Source organism: Leptonotus elevatus, chromosome 19 (assembly GCF_054856555.1).
Source record: "Leptonotus elevatus isolate MCC_2025b chromosome 19, RoL_Lele_1.0, whole genome shotgun sequence".
Classification (NCBI taxonomy): domain Eukaryota; kingdom Metazoa; phylum Chordata; class Actinopteri; order Syngnathiformes; family Syngnathidae; genus Leptonotus; species Leptonotus elevatus.
Genome location: NC_141257.1, coordinates 5,633,358 through 5,653,498, shown reverse-complemented (window position 1 = coordinate 5,653,498; position 20,141 = coordinate 5,633,358). Strand labels below are relative to the sequence as shown.

Here is a 20,141-nt window from a genome sequence, read left to right as displayed (position 1 = left end):
TATTGTCTACACCATTCGAACAGAAAGCACATGCATTATCATCTATTTTAAATAGTTTTTGAGCAATTCTTTAGCAGGATAAACATAATTCATCATTTTAAAGTTTGTCTTTTGGTGGAATAGGAATTTTTAAATAAAGTGGCCGTAGCTTTGTAATGGCGGTTTTGTCATATTTATTTCCTATGTTATTGTCGTGGACTTCCGAGGTTGAGCGACGCCAACGTGCCTACGTGGCGGCCATTTTAGCAGGGGCAACAGTCCCATCAGAACGGAAATGGATGGACGTTGAAATGTAGTCGTAACGTATACATTTCTTAAACGATTTTCACGAGTTTCACTTTTTGTCAGAGCCAAAACGTGTGCTACCAATACAGGACCTTTCTTTATTGTCGACCACATCTTTATAATGTGTTGGACGACTTTGCCCCTCCTAACTTAGCATCGCCGAAGGCACGCTGCTCAAAAGGGGCGTGTCGTAACTGCCTCTCCGTGTCTATGAGGCTCCACATGTGCATGAAATTTTTTTTTTTTAAACTATTAGTCAATTTGAAGTAATCAATAATGTCTTCAGCTGATCTATCCCCGGTTCTCCACCTCCTGCGTCCTCTGCATCACCACACGCACACGCTAGAGGAGCTCACGGACAGGATCGTGTTCCGAGAGGGGCACAAAGTTGTTCTTATCGAACAGGGGGACACGAACCGCTTCAAATCCTTCGTAAGGAGCGTGTTCGTCGGCTACGACGCGGAGCTTCAGCAAGTGCCGAGCAGCCACCAGGTAAAAAGTCGATACGACGTCCGATTAAAGTTATTTAGCCGGTTATCAACAGTCCTGTATTATTTGCCTGATTCATTTAGTCGTTTCTCCCTCTAAAAAAAGGTTGATTAAAATGTATTCTCTAAAAAAAAAAAACAATATTATTAATGCATGTCATTAAATGATTAGCGAACTGGTTAAATGAGCTTTTGAAAATGTGAAACACTTGGAGACGTTGATGGACAATTCCTAACATCCGGGCATTTCTGATATTTCCGCAATGCAACGCACCTGGATTGGTTTAGTCTTTGACTGTAGCACACAAACCAGGCAGATTGTTCTAGTCAAACGACATTTCATTCCATTTTGAAATCAAAATTATTTAACAAATCAAATGACATCGACACAAAGCTTAATGTATTTGAATGAGCGCAGAGTATGCTATGAGACCATTTTGACTTCTGACGTCATTGTGACGTAAACTCGGAATTGGAAGTAGAAAGTAAGTGTTGCATTGTTATATTTATCGGTTTCCCACCTTGATCAATATATTCCTTGATTTTTGCGAGAATTAATTCGCATGATCAGTGTTTTCACATGAATATCCTTAAATTAAGCCACTCTAACCTCACGAGATGACCTATGGATGAATATATTGCCCCCCCAACCCCCCCCCCCCCCCCCCCCCCGCCATCCTTCCCACAGATCTGCACTTTACCCGAACTGCTGGCCTTCATTCTCAACAGCATGAAAAGGAAGAAAAAACGCAACGTCTTGGCACACGGCTACAACCTGCTGCGCTCGGACCAGGACGAGCGCGACGCAGACCACTTCAAGTTTCAGGGCGAGCTGACTCAAAGCGCCGCCTACATCCACGGCAGCGACCTGTGGAAGAAAGTGGCCCTGCGTCTCGGCACCGACATCACCCGCCACCTGCTGGAGAGCTGCTCTGTGTTCGTGTCGGTCCCGCCGTCGTGCGCTTTCCAGGTGTGCGGCGCCCCCGTCTACGACAGGGTCTCCGCGACCGCCGTCCCTTCCGGGTTTTGCCTCCGGACTCGATCCGGGGTCCGCCGTAACGCTGTGAAGAATAGGAGGGACTTTAGAGCCTCGCGTAGGAAAAGGAAGAGAGAAACCAATGAGAAGGCCGAGGAGGACATGTGTTTTGGAAAAATGAGACGACTCGGAGAAGCTCAGAGCGTCAAAGAGACGGCGGAAGAAGGACAGTCGGCGTCCTTCAAGCCCGCGGCGATGAGCGCTTGTGTCTCGAAGCAAACGGCTGAAACGAGCGCAGCTCCTTCGGAAGGAGGACCAAGTTGGAGATCAGGCATTTTCCCCCCTTTGCCCCCCTCGCAGTCTTTCATACGCACCGTGGCCTTCCTGTACGGGGGCCGCGGCATGAATGGGTTCCTTCTCAACAGGAAGAAGAACAGCGCCACGGGTTCGAGACGACTCCAAGGTCAGGATGTCGTGAGGCTGATTTTCTTCGAGGGGCTCGCGCATCTGAACGGACTGGAGAGGAAACCGAGGAAGCTGCCCCGTCGGTTTTTTAACACCGTCCATCTTTTCCGACAGCTTTTGCGCCGGCACAGGAAGTGCGCCTACGGCAGAACGCTGCAGCGGCTGTGCCCTCTGGCGCGCAACGACTTGGCCCGAGATGATCTGAGCTCCCTTTTGCCCAATCACTGCGCGCCTCACCGGGTCTACCTGTTCGTAAGGGAGTGCCTGTGCGCCGTCATCCCGGCGGAGCTTTGGGGCTGCGCGGGAAACCGTTGTCTTTTTTTGTCGCGGGTCAGGCGCTTTTTGCTCAGCAGCAAGTTTGACAAGCTTTCCTCTGCGGAGCTGATGTGGAAGATGAAGGTGAATGACTGCGACTGGTTGAAGTTGAGTCAGACAGGTGAGATCAAAGGGTAATTATGATGCAATAATAATAATAATAATTTGGGTTTCTTAATAAATGACATTTAACATTATGTGGTCAAAAACAGCGTTAATAATATCCGCTTGTTAATTTTTTTTTATAGGCGGTTCTGTGGAATGCAAACGTATTACATTACTAGAGCATTAGTTACCGTGACAACCAGGGGCGGAGCTACACAGCAAATATAGCAGTGTTAATTCAACACGTACAGAGTTAAATTTAACTTCTTTTTTTTTGTCCACACTAAATATAGTAAAATCAGTACTATTTGATAGTGTTGTTTTTGTTTTTGTTTTTTTTTGTTTTTTACACTGAGATGGAGATAAAACAACTCTGATGGTCGAGTTGAAAATACCAAACTTTAATGATCCCAATTTTTGCTGTGCAGGGCATTGTGATGGTGTGAGAGCTACTCACTATTTAGTATGGCTGAACGAGTAATCAAATTCAAATCAGATCAAATTATTTTAAATAAAATATTTAAATAAACTGTAATCTATATGATATCGTTTTTATTGTAATATATATTCATTTATTGCTCATTTTAGTTTCAAAATACAAGGGAAGAGAACCTTGAAAAAAGAAGAATCGCAATAAAGTCACAATTGACTAATTTAACTGCACGAGCGCTCTTAAAATCGGAATGTCTTAAATTACCATGGCAAATGGGCGGAGCTTAGGTGTTGTGAAAGCGGCCCATAGTAGTCCAGAATTTTCAAATTTAACACTCCGTCTCAGTGTACACGGTCCTTATCAGAATTGGTGGTAACGTAACTCTTTACGTGGTGTTAAACTTTCAGTGTAAAATTAGCTCACTAAAAACAAAACACTGGATACAAGAATTTAACACTACAAGTTAAATAACTCCTGAGCGAGTAAACGTTACTCCCAGCAGTGTTGATTATTTACTTAAGCGTGGTATCAAATCAACTCTCCCTCAAACACTTTGCATTGAGTTATAGAAAATTAACACTTAAAGCGACTGAACGTAGAATATTCCATTTCGAATCGCTACTGCCACCTGCTGGCCAAAAAAATGAAACTGCACATGCCGTTCTTCACATACACACCACCACGCACATTACGTCACGTCCGCAGACAGGGCGCGAGAAATTCTAACCCGAATCCAGTCTGAAAACTATTGGCCAGAGGTTTGCAGGAGTACCCATTATGAACAGCTAAGGTGTTAATCTACTAATTAGAAGGCGTTTTAGTCATAAATGGTTATTTTTTTATGACAAAAAAAAGTTCCATATTGCAACTTTAAGACTCACAACTTCGGTAAATGTTACTTTTACACACTGCTGCGTATAGTCGATGACCCAATCGGATCGTATGGGCCAACCTTGCTGCCAAGTGACGGATTGAGAACTCAATAGGGGGGGGGGGGGTATTATGTAAATTTGCCCGTTTGTGACATCACAATGTGGCAAAATTCCAAACGACCGCTGTTCGCCAGGCCGCATCCCACCCAGCGAGCTCGCGTATCGGACCCGGGTGCTCGGCCAGCTGCTCGCTTGGCTCCTCGACGGCTACGTCGCCGGCCTCGTGCGGGCCTGCTTCTACGTGACGGAGTGCATGGGTCAAAAAAACGCCCTGAGGTTCTACAGACGGGAGGTTTGGTGCAGGCTGCAGGAGCTGGCCTTCAGGTGCGCACCTCGACATACAAACGGTCAGTACGGGCGCTCGCGAACGTTCCGCTTGTGATCGCAGAGGTCACGTTTCCAAGGGCCACATGGAGGAATTGACCCCGGCTCAGACGGCTTCCCTCCCCAAAAGCACCGCCATCTCCCGCCTGCGCTTCATCCCTAAGACGGATAGCATGAGGCCCATCACGCGCGTCTTGGGAACAGACGCCAAGACGAGGGTACTCTCGTCATTAATCTTCTAAAATGTCCGACAATTATAAACCCCCCATCCTACCCTCTCCGCAGGCCTTCCGAAGGAACGTACGTGACCTGATGGATGTCTTGCGGGCTTGCGTGCGCGCATCTCCGTCCCTGCTGGGCGCCACAGTGTGGGGGGTGACTGACATCCACAAGGTGTTGTCCACTCTCGCGCCGGCCCAGAAGGAGAAGCCACAGCCCCTCTACTTGGCTAAGGTTGTACATCATTTGCATATGAACTCATTCACTGCCATTGACGGCTATAGATGTCAAAAATTCATTTGAACTCTTCCTATTAGTTTAACTTTTTTTTTCCACTTTTGTTAACAAGAGTATGAAAACCGAGATTTTTTTTTGTGCATTTACAACAGATATACAATTTGTGATTAATCGTGAGTTAACTATTGAAGCCATGCAATTAATTACAATTAAAAAATGTAATCGCCTGGCGCGATAAGAAAAAGAAAAAGAGAAAAGATTATTACAAATTAGGAGTGTCAGGCGATAATTTTTTTTTTAAATCGTAATTAATTCTAAATGTATAATAAAATGTACAGTAAAATATTTTTTTTCCCCAAGATTTCATACTCTTGTTAACATAACAAACTATTAGAAATATGGTTGCATCTTTTAGTCATTGATGCAATTCTCTCAATAATTCATAAAACTGAGTTAAAATTAAAAAGATGTACTGTACTGTAAAAAACGAGTGTGGTATTGATTTATGTTGAGGTCCTTTCTTTGCCACTAGATGGCATAATCGCATTTGTAAGACGTTGGTGACAGCTCAGTGCTTTTTTCTTTGCATAATAAGAGCTATCTAATCTTTAACATGAAGTAACTTGTGAAATTCTGACCCCAGTCTTCACAAATATATGCATTAATAAATGTTGATGCTGCGTTAAAATTTTTTGTGGTGTTAAAGAAACTTTAAATTAACTGAAAATTAAATATATAAAAATATATTTTCTAAGAATGAAAAACTGCTGTATGTTAATGTTTAGGATTGTGGTACTAGGAACACTAAGAATTTTTTAAAGTTATTTTTTTTTTGGTTTAGATTTCGACCAGGCCCCAAAGGCCCATCTTGAGCACAGTGAAAATTCCCTTTGGGCCACCAGAGGGCGCCATTTGACCCCACAAGAAAAACATTACAGTTGATTTGAACGCCAAAATTTTAAACAAAGCTGTCCTTACAACAAACGATTTGATTCTTACGGCCAATGTCGATCAAAATCATCACGTTCACACTGCAGCAAACAAACAACATGGCTGTTGAAGTGAATTGTTTCCCTTCCTCACTCCGAGGTGGACGTCAGCGGCGCGTACGAGAGTCTTCCTCATGATCAACTTCTCCATGTGGTCAGCGAAGCTCTGTCGCCCGTCCAAGACGAGCCCTTCGCCATACGCACGTACGCCAAGATCTGGGCAGACTCTTTCGAGGGCCTGAGGAAGTCGTTTGTCAGACAGGTACCATCGAACGGTTGTTTAAAACTAGTTCAGCCAGTCCTTGAGATTTTTTTCCCCCTCCTTCTCGTTTTGCAGGCTGACTTTGTGGCGGATGAGATGGGCTCCAACAACATAAAAGGCTTTGTGTCGGCACTGCAAAGAAGCGGCAGAGTCCACCACGCCATCCTGGTGGAGCAGGTCGGAATGGCAGCCTCAGACGATCCTCGCCGACGATTCGGTATTTTTCCATCCTTGTGCTCATTTGAGCTACTTTTCAGCACTTCTCTTCAGATCTTCACGGCAAAAAGGTGCTTCAGTTCTTCAGCCAAATGTTGACCGACGGCGTCGTGCAGTTTGGGAATAAGTGAGGTTTGAATTTTGGCCCGATCGCGGGCCTGCATATGGTCATTCTGGATTTGGGCCCTCTCAGAATGTATCGTCAGAGTCGCGGGATTCCTCAGGGGTCCGTGGCGTCAAGTTTGCTCTGCTGTCTCTGCTATGGCCACATGGAGAACGTCCTGTTTGAAGGCGTGGCGGGAATCAAAGGGTACTGAGCATGTACAAGGGCGTCTTTGGTTTACGACGGTCCTGACATTCATTTGCGGCATAAGAATGAGGGGTGTGCCCAAAAATCGCGCTTCTCATTTAGTACGATTCAGAATCGATTTTAAATGTTCCAAAATCGATTTTATTTCAATTACTTCATGCTGTCTTGCCTTTGTCTGTGTGTGCCTTTTATTCGGAGCGCTGTTCATGTTGTACCCGGTTTGGCCACTGAGGGGGCAGTGTGGTTCCACGCGGTCTGATACACTGTAAAGTTGTAGCCACGTTAGAGAGCAGAAGGAAAAAGTCACAATCAAGTTATTCCAATAAACTTAGTTTTTTTGCAGCGTGGATCCGTTCTTTTGAGTGCTAAAAGTGCCGCGAGTAGCATGCTAATTAGCATTAGCGAGTCAGACTGGAGTAGATCACTACAATTCCTTGCACGTCTGTAGATTGGAGCAAAAATCATTGTCAATCAAATCATTCTGAAGCACAAATCGTTCCCGATCGAAAATCGATTCTGAATCGAATCGCAGGCCCAAAAATCGGAATCGAATCGTGAGACATTCAAAGATTCCCACCCCTAATAATATGTGTCACTCAGTTTGGATGGTACAATATTGACTAAAATTGCATTCAAATTTGCCTGACATTGACGCCAACGAAGCGAAACTGTGTAAAGCGAGGACGCCCTGTGCTTGCATTCCTAAAGTCTGCCGATGTAGTAACGCCATTTCAGCAGTAGAGGGCAGTGTGTTGAAGCTGCCCAATTTCCCCCTCTTTTTTCCTCCAGACGATTGATGAGACTGGTGGACGATTTCCTCCTGATCACGCCCAACCTGCACGAGGCACAACACTTTCTGAAGTACGACTACGGTTATTTCTCATTTTGGCCTTGCGATGTGGAGTTTGTGTTCGAGATGGACAAATATGATTTTTTTTATGATTACTGCATTAGAAAGGAGGCCAATAACAATTTGATATTTGACGCTGATATTCGCCCGACTCCAATTCTTAAAGGGGAAGTCAACCCTAAACATTTCTTGAATATAATATATGTGACCTCACGAGTCGAAACATGACATTCTGGTTCATATTACATTGGTTGTTATCTAAGACCTGAGCAACATTGATGTCATCTTCAGTCGACAGCGAGTGGCAAAATGGCCGCCCCCTATATAAATATTGAACAATTTTTCAGACTTGAAAAACGTTAGTTAAAATTGTTTTTTCTAATCTTAGACAATAGTTTGTTGACATTTTTTTTTACACAAAGTTCAGCGAGCTGTTGTCATCAGCATTTCTTTAAAAGTTACATGAAAATAAAGTTTTGCTAAATTTGAAAATATCAAAAATGTTTTCACATATCTTAGTTTTCATTTCAAACAAAAAACAGAAGGTGCAGAAAGTTTCAAGGGTCGACAGTATCTCTTATAAAGTTAGATGAAAAATTTAATGGATAGTTACGTGAAGTTTATACAGTTTGGATCTATTATTAACTCATTCACTGCCATTGACAGCTATAGACGTCAAAAATTAATTTGAACTATTTCTATTAGTTTAACATTTTTCCCACTTTTGTTAACAAGAGTATGAAAACCAAGATTTTTTTTATTGTACATTTAGAACAGATGTAAAATTTGTGATTAATTTTGAGTTAACTAGTGAAGTCAGGTGATTAATTAGGATTAAAAAATGTAATCGCATTACGTCCCCATTTTTTAATAATGTTTTCTCTTTTTTTTTTTATTCATTTACTGCCATTCACGGCTACAAACGTCAAACATTTATTTCAACTATTTCTATTAGTTTTCAAAATGTTTCCACTTTTGTTAACAAGAATATGAACACCTAGTATTTTTTATTGTACATTTAGAACAGATATAAATTAATTGTGAGTTAACTAGTGAAGTCATGCGATTAATTACAATTCAAAATGTCGCCCCTAATTTTTAATAATCTTTTTTTATTTTTTATTTATGGCAGTGAATGAGTTAAGATAAAAAAATTAAAATAAGTGTTAATTTACTAGATAATGCCATTTTATCTGCTGTTGCTTTACTATCGCATGCATTCGCTAGCTAACAGCCAATCAGAGCAGCCGTTTCTTCCTGCTATCGATTTATTGGCCCATTCATTCAAATCAAGTATAAAAAGCACAAAAATCTTTTAATACTTCAGTTTTAAATGTTGCTTTTGACTTAAGTTTGGTCCTGCTTGTATTCTGAATGTGTTGCGCTAGGTTCGGGAAATATGCATTTGCTGCCTATTATTGCAATTGGATTCATAGCCGGTCTCTTGTGGTAAAATGGAGGAAAAATAATCATGAACTCCAGCTCACGTGATGCAAATCTGAGCGAGATTGTCATTTGCAAATTTTTTTGTGTTCAGGGTCTTGCTCGCCGGCATCCCGCAGTACGGCCTGGTGGTCAACCCGCAGAAGGTGGCGGTCAACTTTCCGCCGCCGCAAATCGCCGGCTCCAGCGCCGGCATCCGCCAGCTGGCCCCCCGTTGCCTCTTCCCGTGGTGCGGCTTGTTGCTGGACACGTCCTCGCTCGACGTCTATAAAGATTACTCCAGGTGAAGCCGCTCGTCAGCTGTAAATAATATACCATATTGTGCGTTTGCTGGGTTTTTTATGGTCTCCTATAAGTCAAAGCAAAACCTTGCTGCACTTTGCACCTACTTGGAAAACATCATGAAATGGCGGATGCGGTCGAATGTGTTGGTTCATCTCCAAGTTGTTCAAAACTTCCCCCCAAAAATGTCATATACCACAAAATCATTTTTAGAGCTGAAATGTGTTGGGTTTGACTTCCTCCTCTCGCTGTAGCTACTCGGGTCTGTCGCTGCGCCACAGCCTGACGTTGGGCTCGTTCCACTCGGCCGGGGAGCAAATGAGGAGGAAGTTGATGCTGATCCTCAGACTCAAGTGCAGCGCCGTGTTCTTGGACCTGAAGGTCAGCTTCAACAATCTTTGCCGTTTCCTCGTTGCAGAGGCTATTCAACTCAATTCGTGCCAATTTCCTCCCAGGGGATCAATAATGGGATTATGTTAACTCATTCACTGCCATTGACAACTAGAGACGTCAAAAATTAATTTGAACCAATTATTTTATTTTTTTTACATATTTTGTTAGCAAGAGTATGAAAACCTAGATAATTTTTTTGTACATGTAGAACTGATATAAAATTTGTGATTAAGCGTGAGTTAATTAATTTTAAATTAAATTTTAATAACCTTTTCTTAAAAAAACAAAAATTATTTGACATTTTTAATAATGTTTTTTTTAAAAGAAAAAAATAGTAAAAATTAAGGGCGTCGGGCGATTACAATTTTTAAACGTAATTAATCGCATGACTTCACTAGTTAACTCACGATTAATCACACATTTTATATCTGTTCTAATACCCCCCAAAAATTCTAGGTTTTTATACTTTTGTTAACAAAAGTGGGAAAAAATGTTAAACTAGAAATGGTTCAAATGAATTTTTGACGTCTATAGCCGTCAATGGCAGTGAATGAGTTAAATGTTAGCGCCTGGTATGAGCGTTGGCTACGCGATGAGTAAAAGTTGTAATCTTGTTGTATGATGATAGCCTGGGTCACGATGCATCGTTGTGGCTGATAATTCACTCTTATCAAAGATTGAAGATAACTGATAACTGGGCCAATAAAATGCGAGAGCTATGTACTGTGTTTCTATATTCTTAGTAATATCATCCGAAAGCCATACAAAAGTTGTATTCTTTTTTTTTTTTTTAGAATGACATGTTGCACCTGAAAAAATGCTCCAGTGCAGGAATTCTGTACAGCACCATTTTGTAATCCATCAAGTGGTATGAGAAAGAATTACTCGATGAAATAAATGTTCATACTGCATAATGTCACTGTGGCTTAAACCTTTTTTGAGAATCCACTACAGTACATTTAAATACACTTCACTTTGTGTTGGACTTTTATGTAAAATATATATATTTTTTGTTTTTATTTAATGTTCAGTATGTTTTATTTAATTGAATCAATATTAACTCATTCACTGCCATTGACGGCTATAGACGTCAAAAGTTCATTTGAACTATTTCTATTAGTTTAACATTTTGTTCCAATTTTGTTAACAAGTATGTATGTATGAAAACCCCCCAAAATGTTTATTGTACATTTAGAACAGATATAACATTTGTGATTAATCGTGAGTTAACTATCGAAGTAATGCGATTAATTACAGTTAAACATTTTAATCGCCTGACGGCCCTAAGTTTAAATAATATATATATTTTTTTTAAGTACAGTTTTTTTTCTCTTGCTTTATTTAATAAGGATGGGCAAGTACAGATAGCAGGTATCGATATCGTCGGGTATCAATACTTGCAACAAAGGCCGATAACCAGTATCGGCTGCTTTCTTGTGGCCGCTTTACGATCAGGAAGTAAAAATTTGACATTAGAAGAATTGAACATTTTCGACTTTACACCGATCTGATTGGCTGGATCCGAATCGGATGATATTTAGTATTTTATGCAAAATCGGTGATCGGCGGTAAATGTCTTAATTTGCTCGATTGATCAATGACGTTATTGATCGGATCCATGAAATATTACATATTATATTGAAATGTTTTATCAGCATTTTTTGTCCCATGCAATTCGAATTACATCAATTTATTCGTGGGATTTCTATATAAATGTGCTTTTTAGGAATTAATCCTTTACTATGTGCTTTTATAGCTTTTATTATTGACCGTGCTGTGCACTTTGAGATTTATTTTATAAATGTAAAGTGCGTTACAAATAAAATCTATTATTATTATATTATTACTTGGCATCGGTGACTACTCAGGCGTTGATTACTTGTACTTGTATCGGTAAAAAAAAAAAGTGGTATCGAACATGCCTAAATTTGATGTTTGTCACTATGAAATTACTTTTTTTCTGTGCAGACAAATTCGGTGGCAGCGGTCTACAAAAACATCTACGAGTTGGTGCTACTTCACGCATTCAGGTCAAGACTTAGCCTGGACTATATTAGTATTTTTGAAAGGGGTTGAATGAAAGTGTTTTTAACTTCAAAATATGACGATTTCTGCTAAAATACCATTTAAGTACAATAACTCATTCACTGCCATTGACGGCTATAGACGTCAAAAATTCATTTGAACTATTTCTATTAGTTTAACATTTTTTCCCACTTTTGTTAACAAGAGTATGAAAACCTAGTGTTTTTTTTAATATTGTATTACAACAGATATACAATTTGTGATTAATCGTGAGTTAACTTGTGAAGTCATGCGATTAATTATGATTAAAAATCGTACTCGCCTGACGCCCCTAATTTTTAATAATATTTTCTTTAAAAAAAATAGGGGCATCAGGCGATTAAAATTTGTAATCATAATTAACTCACGATTAATCACAAATTTTATATCTGTTCTAAATGTACAAAAAAAATTATAGGTTTTCATACTCTTGTTAACAAAAATGGAAAAAATGAATTTTTAACGTCAATAGCTGTCAATGGCAGTGAATGAGTTAATTAACTGGACGTAGAAAAGTGCTTTTTCTGAAAGGCAATGGTAAACAGTGACCAGGACACCACGTCCTGTCTGAGCCATGACTTAATAAAGGGCTGGTTAATCACTACCTACAATGAGAGGAGAAGTAATTGAATGGACATTTATCAGATTATGCAAACATTTTGATTTCCCTTTTGGGCTATTTTTAGATTCCACGTGTGTGCCCAGAGTTTGCCCTTTGGCCAAACGGTTGCAAAGAACCCTGTCAACTTTCTGCGGATAGTGCGGGACATGGCTCGGTACACCATTCAGCTCCTCAGGCGTAGCAACAAAGGTTTTCCACGCACATTGACTTCAAGTATTGGGCTTCATTTCAAGTTGACCATCAAATTAGAACATTGTTTTTTTGTCCTTGTATGTTTAGGTCGCAAGGACCTGAGCAGCATATTGCCAGACCAGGCAGTGGAGTTGCTCTTCTGCCTTTCATTTCTACTGGTGTTATCGCAACACCGCCGCCTATATAAGGGCATGATTCCCCATCTGCGGAAACGTAGGTGCTCTCAGGAAAGCACGGAAGTATGCAAAATGTTTTGACAGTTTTTCAAAAAGGACAAAATCACGTCTGCTCTTTTTAGGGAAGCGCATTCTGGAGCACCGTCTTGGAGATTTGCGACTGGCCAGGGTGAGACAAGCGGCCAACCCCAGGACCCCCGTGGTCTTCTTGACCATCCAAACTTAAATAGTGTCAAATCTCCACCGTAAAAAAAACAAAAAAACAATCATCAAGCAGCCAACAGGTTTGGATGCGAATGTTTGCGACACATCGTGTTGAAATAACAAGTTACACATTTTAATAATGACTCTCTGTCTTTATAAACAGCCCATAATCTAACCACCAGAAATGAAATGATTATAATAGAAATGATTTGGTTCGGAACTGCCAATGTCATCGACTGGCGAGTACGTTCAAATGTACTTCAAGGCTAAATGCTACAAATATAGCATATTTTCCCATAATGCCACAGAATATATATATTTTTTTAAGTGCAAGTCAATCTTCTATGTGACCTCACGAGTCTAAACATGACATTCTGATTCATATTACATTTGTGCAACGATCCATCACAGCTCACCTGTTTTCTGAAGCTGAGCTGTGATTGGTTGTCACCTGAGACCTGAGCAACATCGATGACATCTTTAGTCAACAGCAAGTGGTAAAATGGCCGCCCTCTGTGATGGATAAAAAACGGCTGGATTTTGCTGCTTAACTTATATTCCACTATACCAAAACATTTTTGGGGGGGTTGACTTCCTCTTAACTCATTCACTGCCACTGACGGCTAAAGACGTCAAAAATTCATTTTAACCATTTCTATTAGTTTAACATTTTTTCTCACTTTTTAACAAGAGTATGAAAACCTAGATTTTTTTTTTTATTGTACATTTAGAACAGATATAAAATTTGTGATTAATCGTGAGTTAACTAGTGAAGTCATGCGATTAACTACGATTAAAAATTGTAATCGCCTGACACCCCTAATTTTCACGATCTTAAATTTTTACATCTGTTCTAAATGTAAACAAAATTTTCCTAGGTTTTCATACTCCTAACAAAAGTGGTAATTTTTTTTTTTAACTAATAGAAATAGTTTGAATGAAGTTTTGACGTCTATAGCCGTCAATGGCAGTGAATGAGTTAATGCATTTGGTCCACATTACACCAATATGTTTGAAAATTAAGTAAAAAAAAAAAAAAAGTTTATTCGTAACTTTTATGATTTGTTGTTATGTCTGCAATGCTTGATTTAGGTTTGATTTTCTTTTTTTTTTCTTTTTTTCTTTTTTACGATAATGCAACTGTGGCATACAAGAACGTTCAAAGGTATTTGCGAGTACCTTCAAATGTATTTAAATGTGTTCCAACGTACTCATCTGTCAAAAATGCTTACTGAACACCGGCATTTCCAAGCTTCCTTATTTTTCTATCTCGATGTCTAAGAAAGCATGTCTGTCATTTTAGTTGCTTGTTGTAGAATAACACCACGTTTGCTTTAGTGCACTATATTTTGTATACACTCACTACTACCCACTATGTCTAAAAAAAAAACGAAGTCCAAAATGCCTTCCCACTCACCCACAGGATATGAAATACTTCTACAAACGACTCTACTCATCCCCAAAAGACAACAATATGTTGTCTGAGATCCTCACAAAAATCAAACTATGAACATAAAATAAAGCAATTGCTAGCCCAGTAGTTTCTTTTTCACGAATGGAAAAACATAGTTCATGATAATAGCTGCACAGGTTACTGCGCGTCGATTTCAAAAGCGCCGTTGCCGTATGGGTTTAGCCCCGCCCGTGGAGAAGACCTCTTCTTGACCGATTGGATTCCTTTGTAGAGCGCCACCAGTGGGATAGAAACCACAGGCAATGTACAAAGGAGGACGATGACGGCAAACGCAAAGTCCGGGTAGGGCTTCATCTCCGTTTTGGGAAAGAGTTCCTAAAGAAAAAGGATGCAATTGTATTAGATTCAGGCCATGAAGTAGTGTGTTAAATTTCCACCCAATGTTCCACTTACGTAAGCAGGATTCCACGCGGGGTACGTGGGATGTTTCTGGGCTTGCAGGACCACATATGCAATCAACACTACCTTAAGCATTAAAGGACTGACGATAGTCCAACAAAATCTCCAATAAAGATTTGGCCTCTTCCCAGTCATGAAATAGATGTCTTCACTGAAACTAGAGAAAACACACAGATAAATATTGTCCTGCGGGGGCTTAGCTGTATTGTGCAAGGGATAGAAAAAAAAAAAATCAATACTTTTTCATTCCATAGACATAAACAACTCCAATAAGCTCAAAAAGGGCGATAATGAGCAGGGGGACCGAGCCCACGTAGCTATTGAAGACCTCCACCCAGTAGTTCCCGGAACCCATGGTGAAGATGAGAGAAATCAAAAAAGACATCAAGCAGAAGCCCCCTGCAAAAGTCACAAATGGAAATGTAGAAAATCATTTCCCGGAAAGCAACTTTCATCAACTTGCTAATAAAACCTCGCGCACCCGTAATAAGTTCTTGGGGCACCCACTTGGGTAGCAGATTGAGGTCATTGAAGGGTCTGAGGACGCCCTCTGCGTTACCAAACATGGAGGAGAGGCCTAAGCTGAAGAGCATTAGGAAAAACAAGAGCGCCCATAACTGCGAGCCCGGCATCTCCAGCACCGCTTCAGTGAACACTATAAAAGCCAAGCCGGTTCCCGAAGCACTCTGTGATTAAAAAGAAATAGTTCACATTTTTGCCTGGTACATCGAGTGCAACGAAATGACGTGGGAGGGAAAGAGCAGGAAGCAAAACCGTGAGAACGGGGACGAATTGATTGTGTGTTCACAATGTCGTCACCTGGTCAAGGAACGTTTTCAGGTCGCAGGGTTTCAGTTGCAGGCCGGACAACTCGTCTGGATTCGTCGAATTCAGATACTCGACCCAGTGGTCGTAGTTGTCCGTTGTTATATTCTGGTCCGGAAGCTCATAGTGGTTGGTCAAAACTAGGATGTTTCTGCAAATAAACATTTTTTGTTTTCCATTTGTCTGGAGATTACAAAGAGGCTCGGTAATTTAGATCCGAACGTTCTCATTCAATCCAGGTCATTTCATTCGGATGACATTTAACGCACGTGGCTAGCTAGCTAGGACTAGCACCAGCACGGGCGTTGATGTGGAAAACTCGGGTATTTATATTCTAACCGCCAATGGTATCAGTATTTTGGGGGGTGCAAAACAAGTCCAAAAAGAGTGGTACCATTCCTAGTCGAGATTCTACACCAACACCCAAACCACTGTTGTGCTGCCGAGACTTGTGCCTGAACGAACGTAGCCGGCTCGAATGAGAGAGGCAAAATTAGGGTGACCAGATTTTCAAAATTAAAAAACACGGGACACTACAGTCAAGGATACAATCATTTTTCATCAAGGAACTATAACAAACGTATATTTGCTAGTCAATCTCGTTATAGGTAGTTGTTATTACTTTAGCTAATGCTAAACGCTATCTTGGTGGATTTAGCTAGGCGCTAAATGCTATCTTGGTGGGACAGTTCAACAGCGCTAAACAAGTCCAAGGAAATCAACATTTTGTTCGGTCCCGGCAAATATTGGAAGCTGCCATTTAAGTAACTTGTTGAAACGTTGAAAATATGCCGCCAGAAAAACTCATCTTGCGTTGGGTGTGATCGACAACCGCATTATTAGGCTATAGTAGGATTACATTTCCTATGATTCTTAGACACGGAAGCAGGAAGTAGTTCTAGTACCGGTATGACAAAAAATACGCCTGCGAGTTAGCGATTCGATGAGAATGTGAAGGAATTGAACCGTTAGATTCCTTTTTACTTGGTTTATTATATGACAACTGTGTGATTGACATACACGTGGCCCAAAATGGGACCTGCAAGTGTGACAAAACAATAGGGTCGGCGAAATCCGCATTGGATGCGTGACACAAGGCAACGTCTGGTCACCCTAAGCAAAATGTCTACCATAACAGTTGAGTTCCGATCAAGTGAAAATACCCTCAGATTCAATCTGAAGATCTGTACGTACTCTTTTAGACAGGTGGTAAAACCGGCGTTGGCTTTAAAACCCAGGATGGCAAAGATGGATATGGCGGCGTACAGGGACGTGGCACTGTTTATCAATCCCACGATGACGGCATCCTTCTCGCAGTTGTTTCTAATACACAGACAAAAGCGGGTACTGATGAAAGAAAGAGCGCACGACACAAACACTCTACAATTACGACGCAGTCCTTACTTCTCATTAGCGTAGCTGGAGATGGCTATCAGACCTCCGAAGGCCACCGAGAGAGAGAAGAAAATCTGAGTGGAGGCGTCTAACCACACCTGAGGGTTCTTCAGTATCTCCCACTGCAAACATACACACGGGCCTGTTGACTTTGGAGCCGTCGTACTCAAGGGTCCGCCCCAAAAAGTGAGGAAATGACTCACATCGGGGGTGAAAAGATACACCAGTCCATCTGTAGCCCCGGGCAGGGTGAGGGCGCGGACCAAAAAGATGGTGAGTACCACGTAAGGCAATATGGTGGTCACATACACCGCCTAAAATGGAGAACATTTCGTTGAAAGATCCACAGAACTGGTCTTAACTATGTCGGCAGTCCACTGACCTTTCCCATGGACTGGATTCCTTTGATGATGCAGATGTACATCGTCAACCAGGCGCAGGCCAGGCAGACCACCAACCACCACTGCAGAGAACCGCTGGTCTCGATGTCGGTGGTGATGTTCAGGGTCTGACGGTACCAGAAGAAATTGACTGGGGTGCTCTTCACGCATTCCTCGTTCAAGCCTGCATGGGTCGTGGAATACGGTATTTAGAGATTTTTGTAACAGGTATGCTTTCTTAATTGAAATCGATTCTTCCGCTGACTGGGAGCCATTGTGAAGGACAATCATAAGACGTAGAAAATGACCTGTGCGGTTAACGTTGAGTGGACACTGGCTCCACGGCAGAGGGTTCTGGAAGGAGTTGAAAAAGTACCAAAAGACCCATGCGAGGATGGTGTTGTAGAAATTGCACACCAGGAACGATACAACCATAGAGCCGATGCCTACACGGAGAAAACAACGACAGTTCAATCGCGTATGATGAGTATGACGGCATATTAGGGCCACGTATATAAAAAAAAAAGAAGATTTTTTTTTTAAATGAGAAATAAACTCGGTTTGTAACATTATAAAGTGGCAAATTTGCGAGGAAAAAAAACTTAAGAAACTTGCAAGAGACACACATAGCCTACTTGGATGTTGTGCCAAGTCACAATTCCCAAAAATGCCTACGGTGGAAGTACTTGCCGTCGCCATGTGTTTTCTGTACCTCCTCGTAGGTCTGTGTTTTGCTCAAGATTGCGATCTTTTTTGGGGGATTTGTTGGAATTTAGATGTTTCTGGGGTTGGGGAAGAATTCTGGTGGGTGGTGTCTGGTCGGTGCTGGATTTCACCTTCCTTGGTTTTCTTTGGTCCCCTCAGGTCTCCTGACGGCGGTGTTCGGTTTAGGTGAACGGTATGGGATTTTTCCTAATAGTTTTTTGGTGAGCTAACAAATACACGCACGCATGCACATACACATGCTCACCCATATACAAAAAATAAATAAATAAATATATATATATATATATATATATATATATATATATATATATATTAAAAAAAAATTAAAACATTTTAAAAAAAAAGAGCAATGATGATGACATTACCGAATGAACAATACTGAGCTCTTTTAGAAAAAAATAAAAAAAATAAAACAAAATTAAAAAAATAATTAAAAAAAGATTGCGATCTGTGATGTGACCTCAACACCTCCTTCATCCTCCTCCATCCCGAATGTGTCAATCACACAAATTTGCGAATCTTAATGGCACAAATATCTGAGTTTATTTCTCGCAAATTTGTGAGACGTTTTTTTTGCAAATTTGCCACTTTATAATGTCGAAAATATTTACGTTTTTTTTCCTTGTAAATTTGCCACTTTATAATGTTAAAATATTTCAAGGTTTTTTTCTGGTAAATTTGTGAGGTTTTTCTCGCAAATTTGCCACTTAATAATGTCAAAAATATTCACGTTTTTTTTCTTGTAAATTTGTGAGATTTTTCTCACAAATTTGCCACTATATAATATCGAAAATATTCTTGTAAATTTGTAAGACTTCTCGCAAATTTGACACTTTATAATGTTGAAAATATGCAAGTTTTTTCTTGTAAATTAATGAATTTTTTTCCCGCAAATTTGACACTTTATAATATCGAAAATATTCAACTTTTTTCTTGTAAATTTGGGAGCTTTTTCTCTCAAATTTGCCACTTTAATGTTGAAAATATTCAACATTTTTCTTGTAAATTATAATTGAGTATTTTTGTTGGAAAATGACCCCCCTTTTAAAAAAAGAAGAAAAAAAATACATGGCCCTGATACGTCGTCGTAGATTTTTGCTGTACTTTTATCTGCATATTAGGAGGAAATGTGCAGCTCCAACGTGATAAAATTGTTGCGGAAATGTCCTGGGGCACCCACCAACTCCACCCAGGAAGGGTGAAATGTTCTTCCACACTCCGATGCTTCCCTTGCGGAGCCTCTGTCCAATTGCCATCTCCAAGTAGAGCAGGGGGAGACCCTCAAACACCAACGCTATCAGATAGGGGATGAGGAACGCTCCTGTGGATGTAAACATTTGTCCTCATGAAGGGTTAGTGGAACTCATCTTGATAAATGTCATGCGTCGACCATTTTGTAACTTAATGCCCCTTTAATAATAGTTAAGCATTGGTCAAATTGAGGCTTAGCAACACCTCCCGTTGTGAGTCAATAAAGCTTGATAGCCCCGCCGCACATTTGTGTGGGGTCAATGTTTGCTCAGCTTGACCTTCCCTGAGAACTATGAGGAAGTGAATCGATTTCAGCGCCAGCCGGGGCTGCGCAATCCACTTGGCGAGACGTGGGAAGTGGAATAAGTAACTCACCTCCGCCGTAAATTTGGCACAGGTACGGGAAACGCCAAACGTTTCCGATCCCAACCGCAAAACCGATGGAGGTCAGCATATACTCGACCTTGTTCTTCCATCTGACTTCCTCTTGCACATCTTCTGTTTTGCCCATCTCGCACCCGGTGCCAAACGTCGCGGCCCAATTCCAGATTTGTTGCAAAAGTCCCCTAAATGTAACATGCGCTAAAATGTTATTTGAGCTGCCGTCTCCTTAAGTTTCACCCGAGTGTGGCCGTTTTTAATGCGCGGGGCTTGTCTTTTATCATCTTTGCCTCCCTTGGGGGGGCCGTCCTTCAATGTCGTATCAGCAGCTTCCAGTCAGGTTACTGGTTCGGATGACACAATGTGCAATTCGTTTTTTTCATTTTTTTTTATTTAACCTTTGTGTAATCAGGAAAGGAGATAAGGCTTTTTAAACAAAAACTTATGGGCAGCTAACGAAGCATCCTGGAGTTCAAATCTGCTGAAATTGTCAACTTTTGTGGAAAAAGCTCATAAGAAAAAGTTTTC

General features: G+C 40.9%; 2 protein-coding genes across 5 annotated transcripts; one reads left to right on the top strand and one right to left on the bottom strand.

Annotated features, from left to right (window-relative positions):
• The first annotated feature begins 290 nt into the window (after nt 1-290).
• Nucleotides 291-14,317, top strand: tert (telomerase reverse transcriptase). Of its 3 annotated transcripts, XM_086062492.1 has the most exons (16): nt 291-777; nt 1,462-2,650; nt 4,134-4,323; nt 4,388-4,541; nt 4,609-4,776; nt 5,869-6,030; nt 6,106-6,207; nt 6,288-6,373; nt 6,440-6,556; nt 7,346-7,417; nt 8,944-9,132; nt 9,386-9,512; nt 11,493-11,554; nt 12,275-12,399; nt 12,490-12,615; nt 12,701-14,317. In XM_086062492.1, exons 1-16 carry the CDS (start codon nt 562-564, stop codon nt 12,802-12,804), a joined length of 3,189 nt encoding a protein of 1,062 aa, XP_085918618.1. In that variant the 5' UTR covers nt 291-561; the 3' UTR covers nt 12,805-14,317. The 3 variants fall into 3 exon arrangements, 1 of the variants encoding a protein (XP_085918618.1); XR_015091192.1 differs by lacking the exons at nt 12,490-12,615; nt 12,701-14,317 and adding an exon at nt 10,319-10,392 and having other exon boundaries at nt 12,275-12,340; XR_015091194.1 differs by lacking the exons at nt 9,386-9,512; nt 12,701-14,317.
• On the bottom strand, nt 12,702-19,837 carry LOC147157637 (sodium-dependent neutral amino acid transporter B(0)AT3-like). 2 transcript variants are annotated; one of them, XM_086062494.1, is made up of 12 exons: nt 19,608-19,837; nt 19,162-19,302; nt 17,564-17,701; nt 17,258-17,439; nt 17,079-17,189; nt 16,885-16,997; nt 16,675-16,803; nt 15,475-15,631; nt 15,137-15,341; nt 14,895-15,054; nt 14,650-14,812; nt 12,702-14,571 (listed from the first exon to the last, which is right to left on the bottom strand). In XM_086062494.1, exons 1-12 carry the CDS (start codon nt 19,741-19,743, stop codon nt 14,374-14,376), a joined length of 1,833 nt encoding a protein of 610 aa, XP_085918620.1. In that variant the 5' UTR covers nt 19,744-19,837; the 3' UTR covers nt 12,702-14,373. The 2 variants fall into 2 exon arrangements, with proteins under 2 accessions (XP_085918620.1, XP_085918619.1); XM_086062493.1 differs by having other exon boundaries at nt 16,885-17,189.
• Between the last annotated feature and the right edge of the window lie 304 nt (nt 19,838-20,141).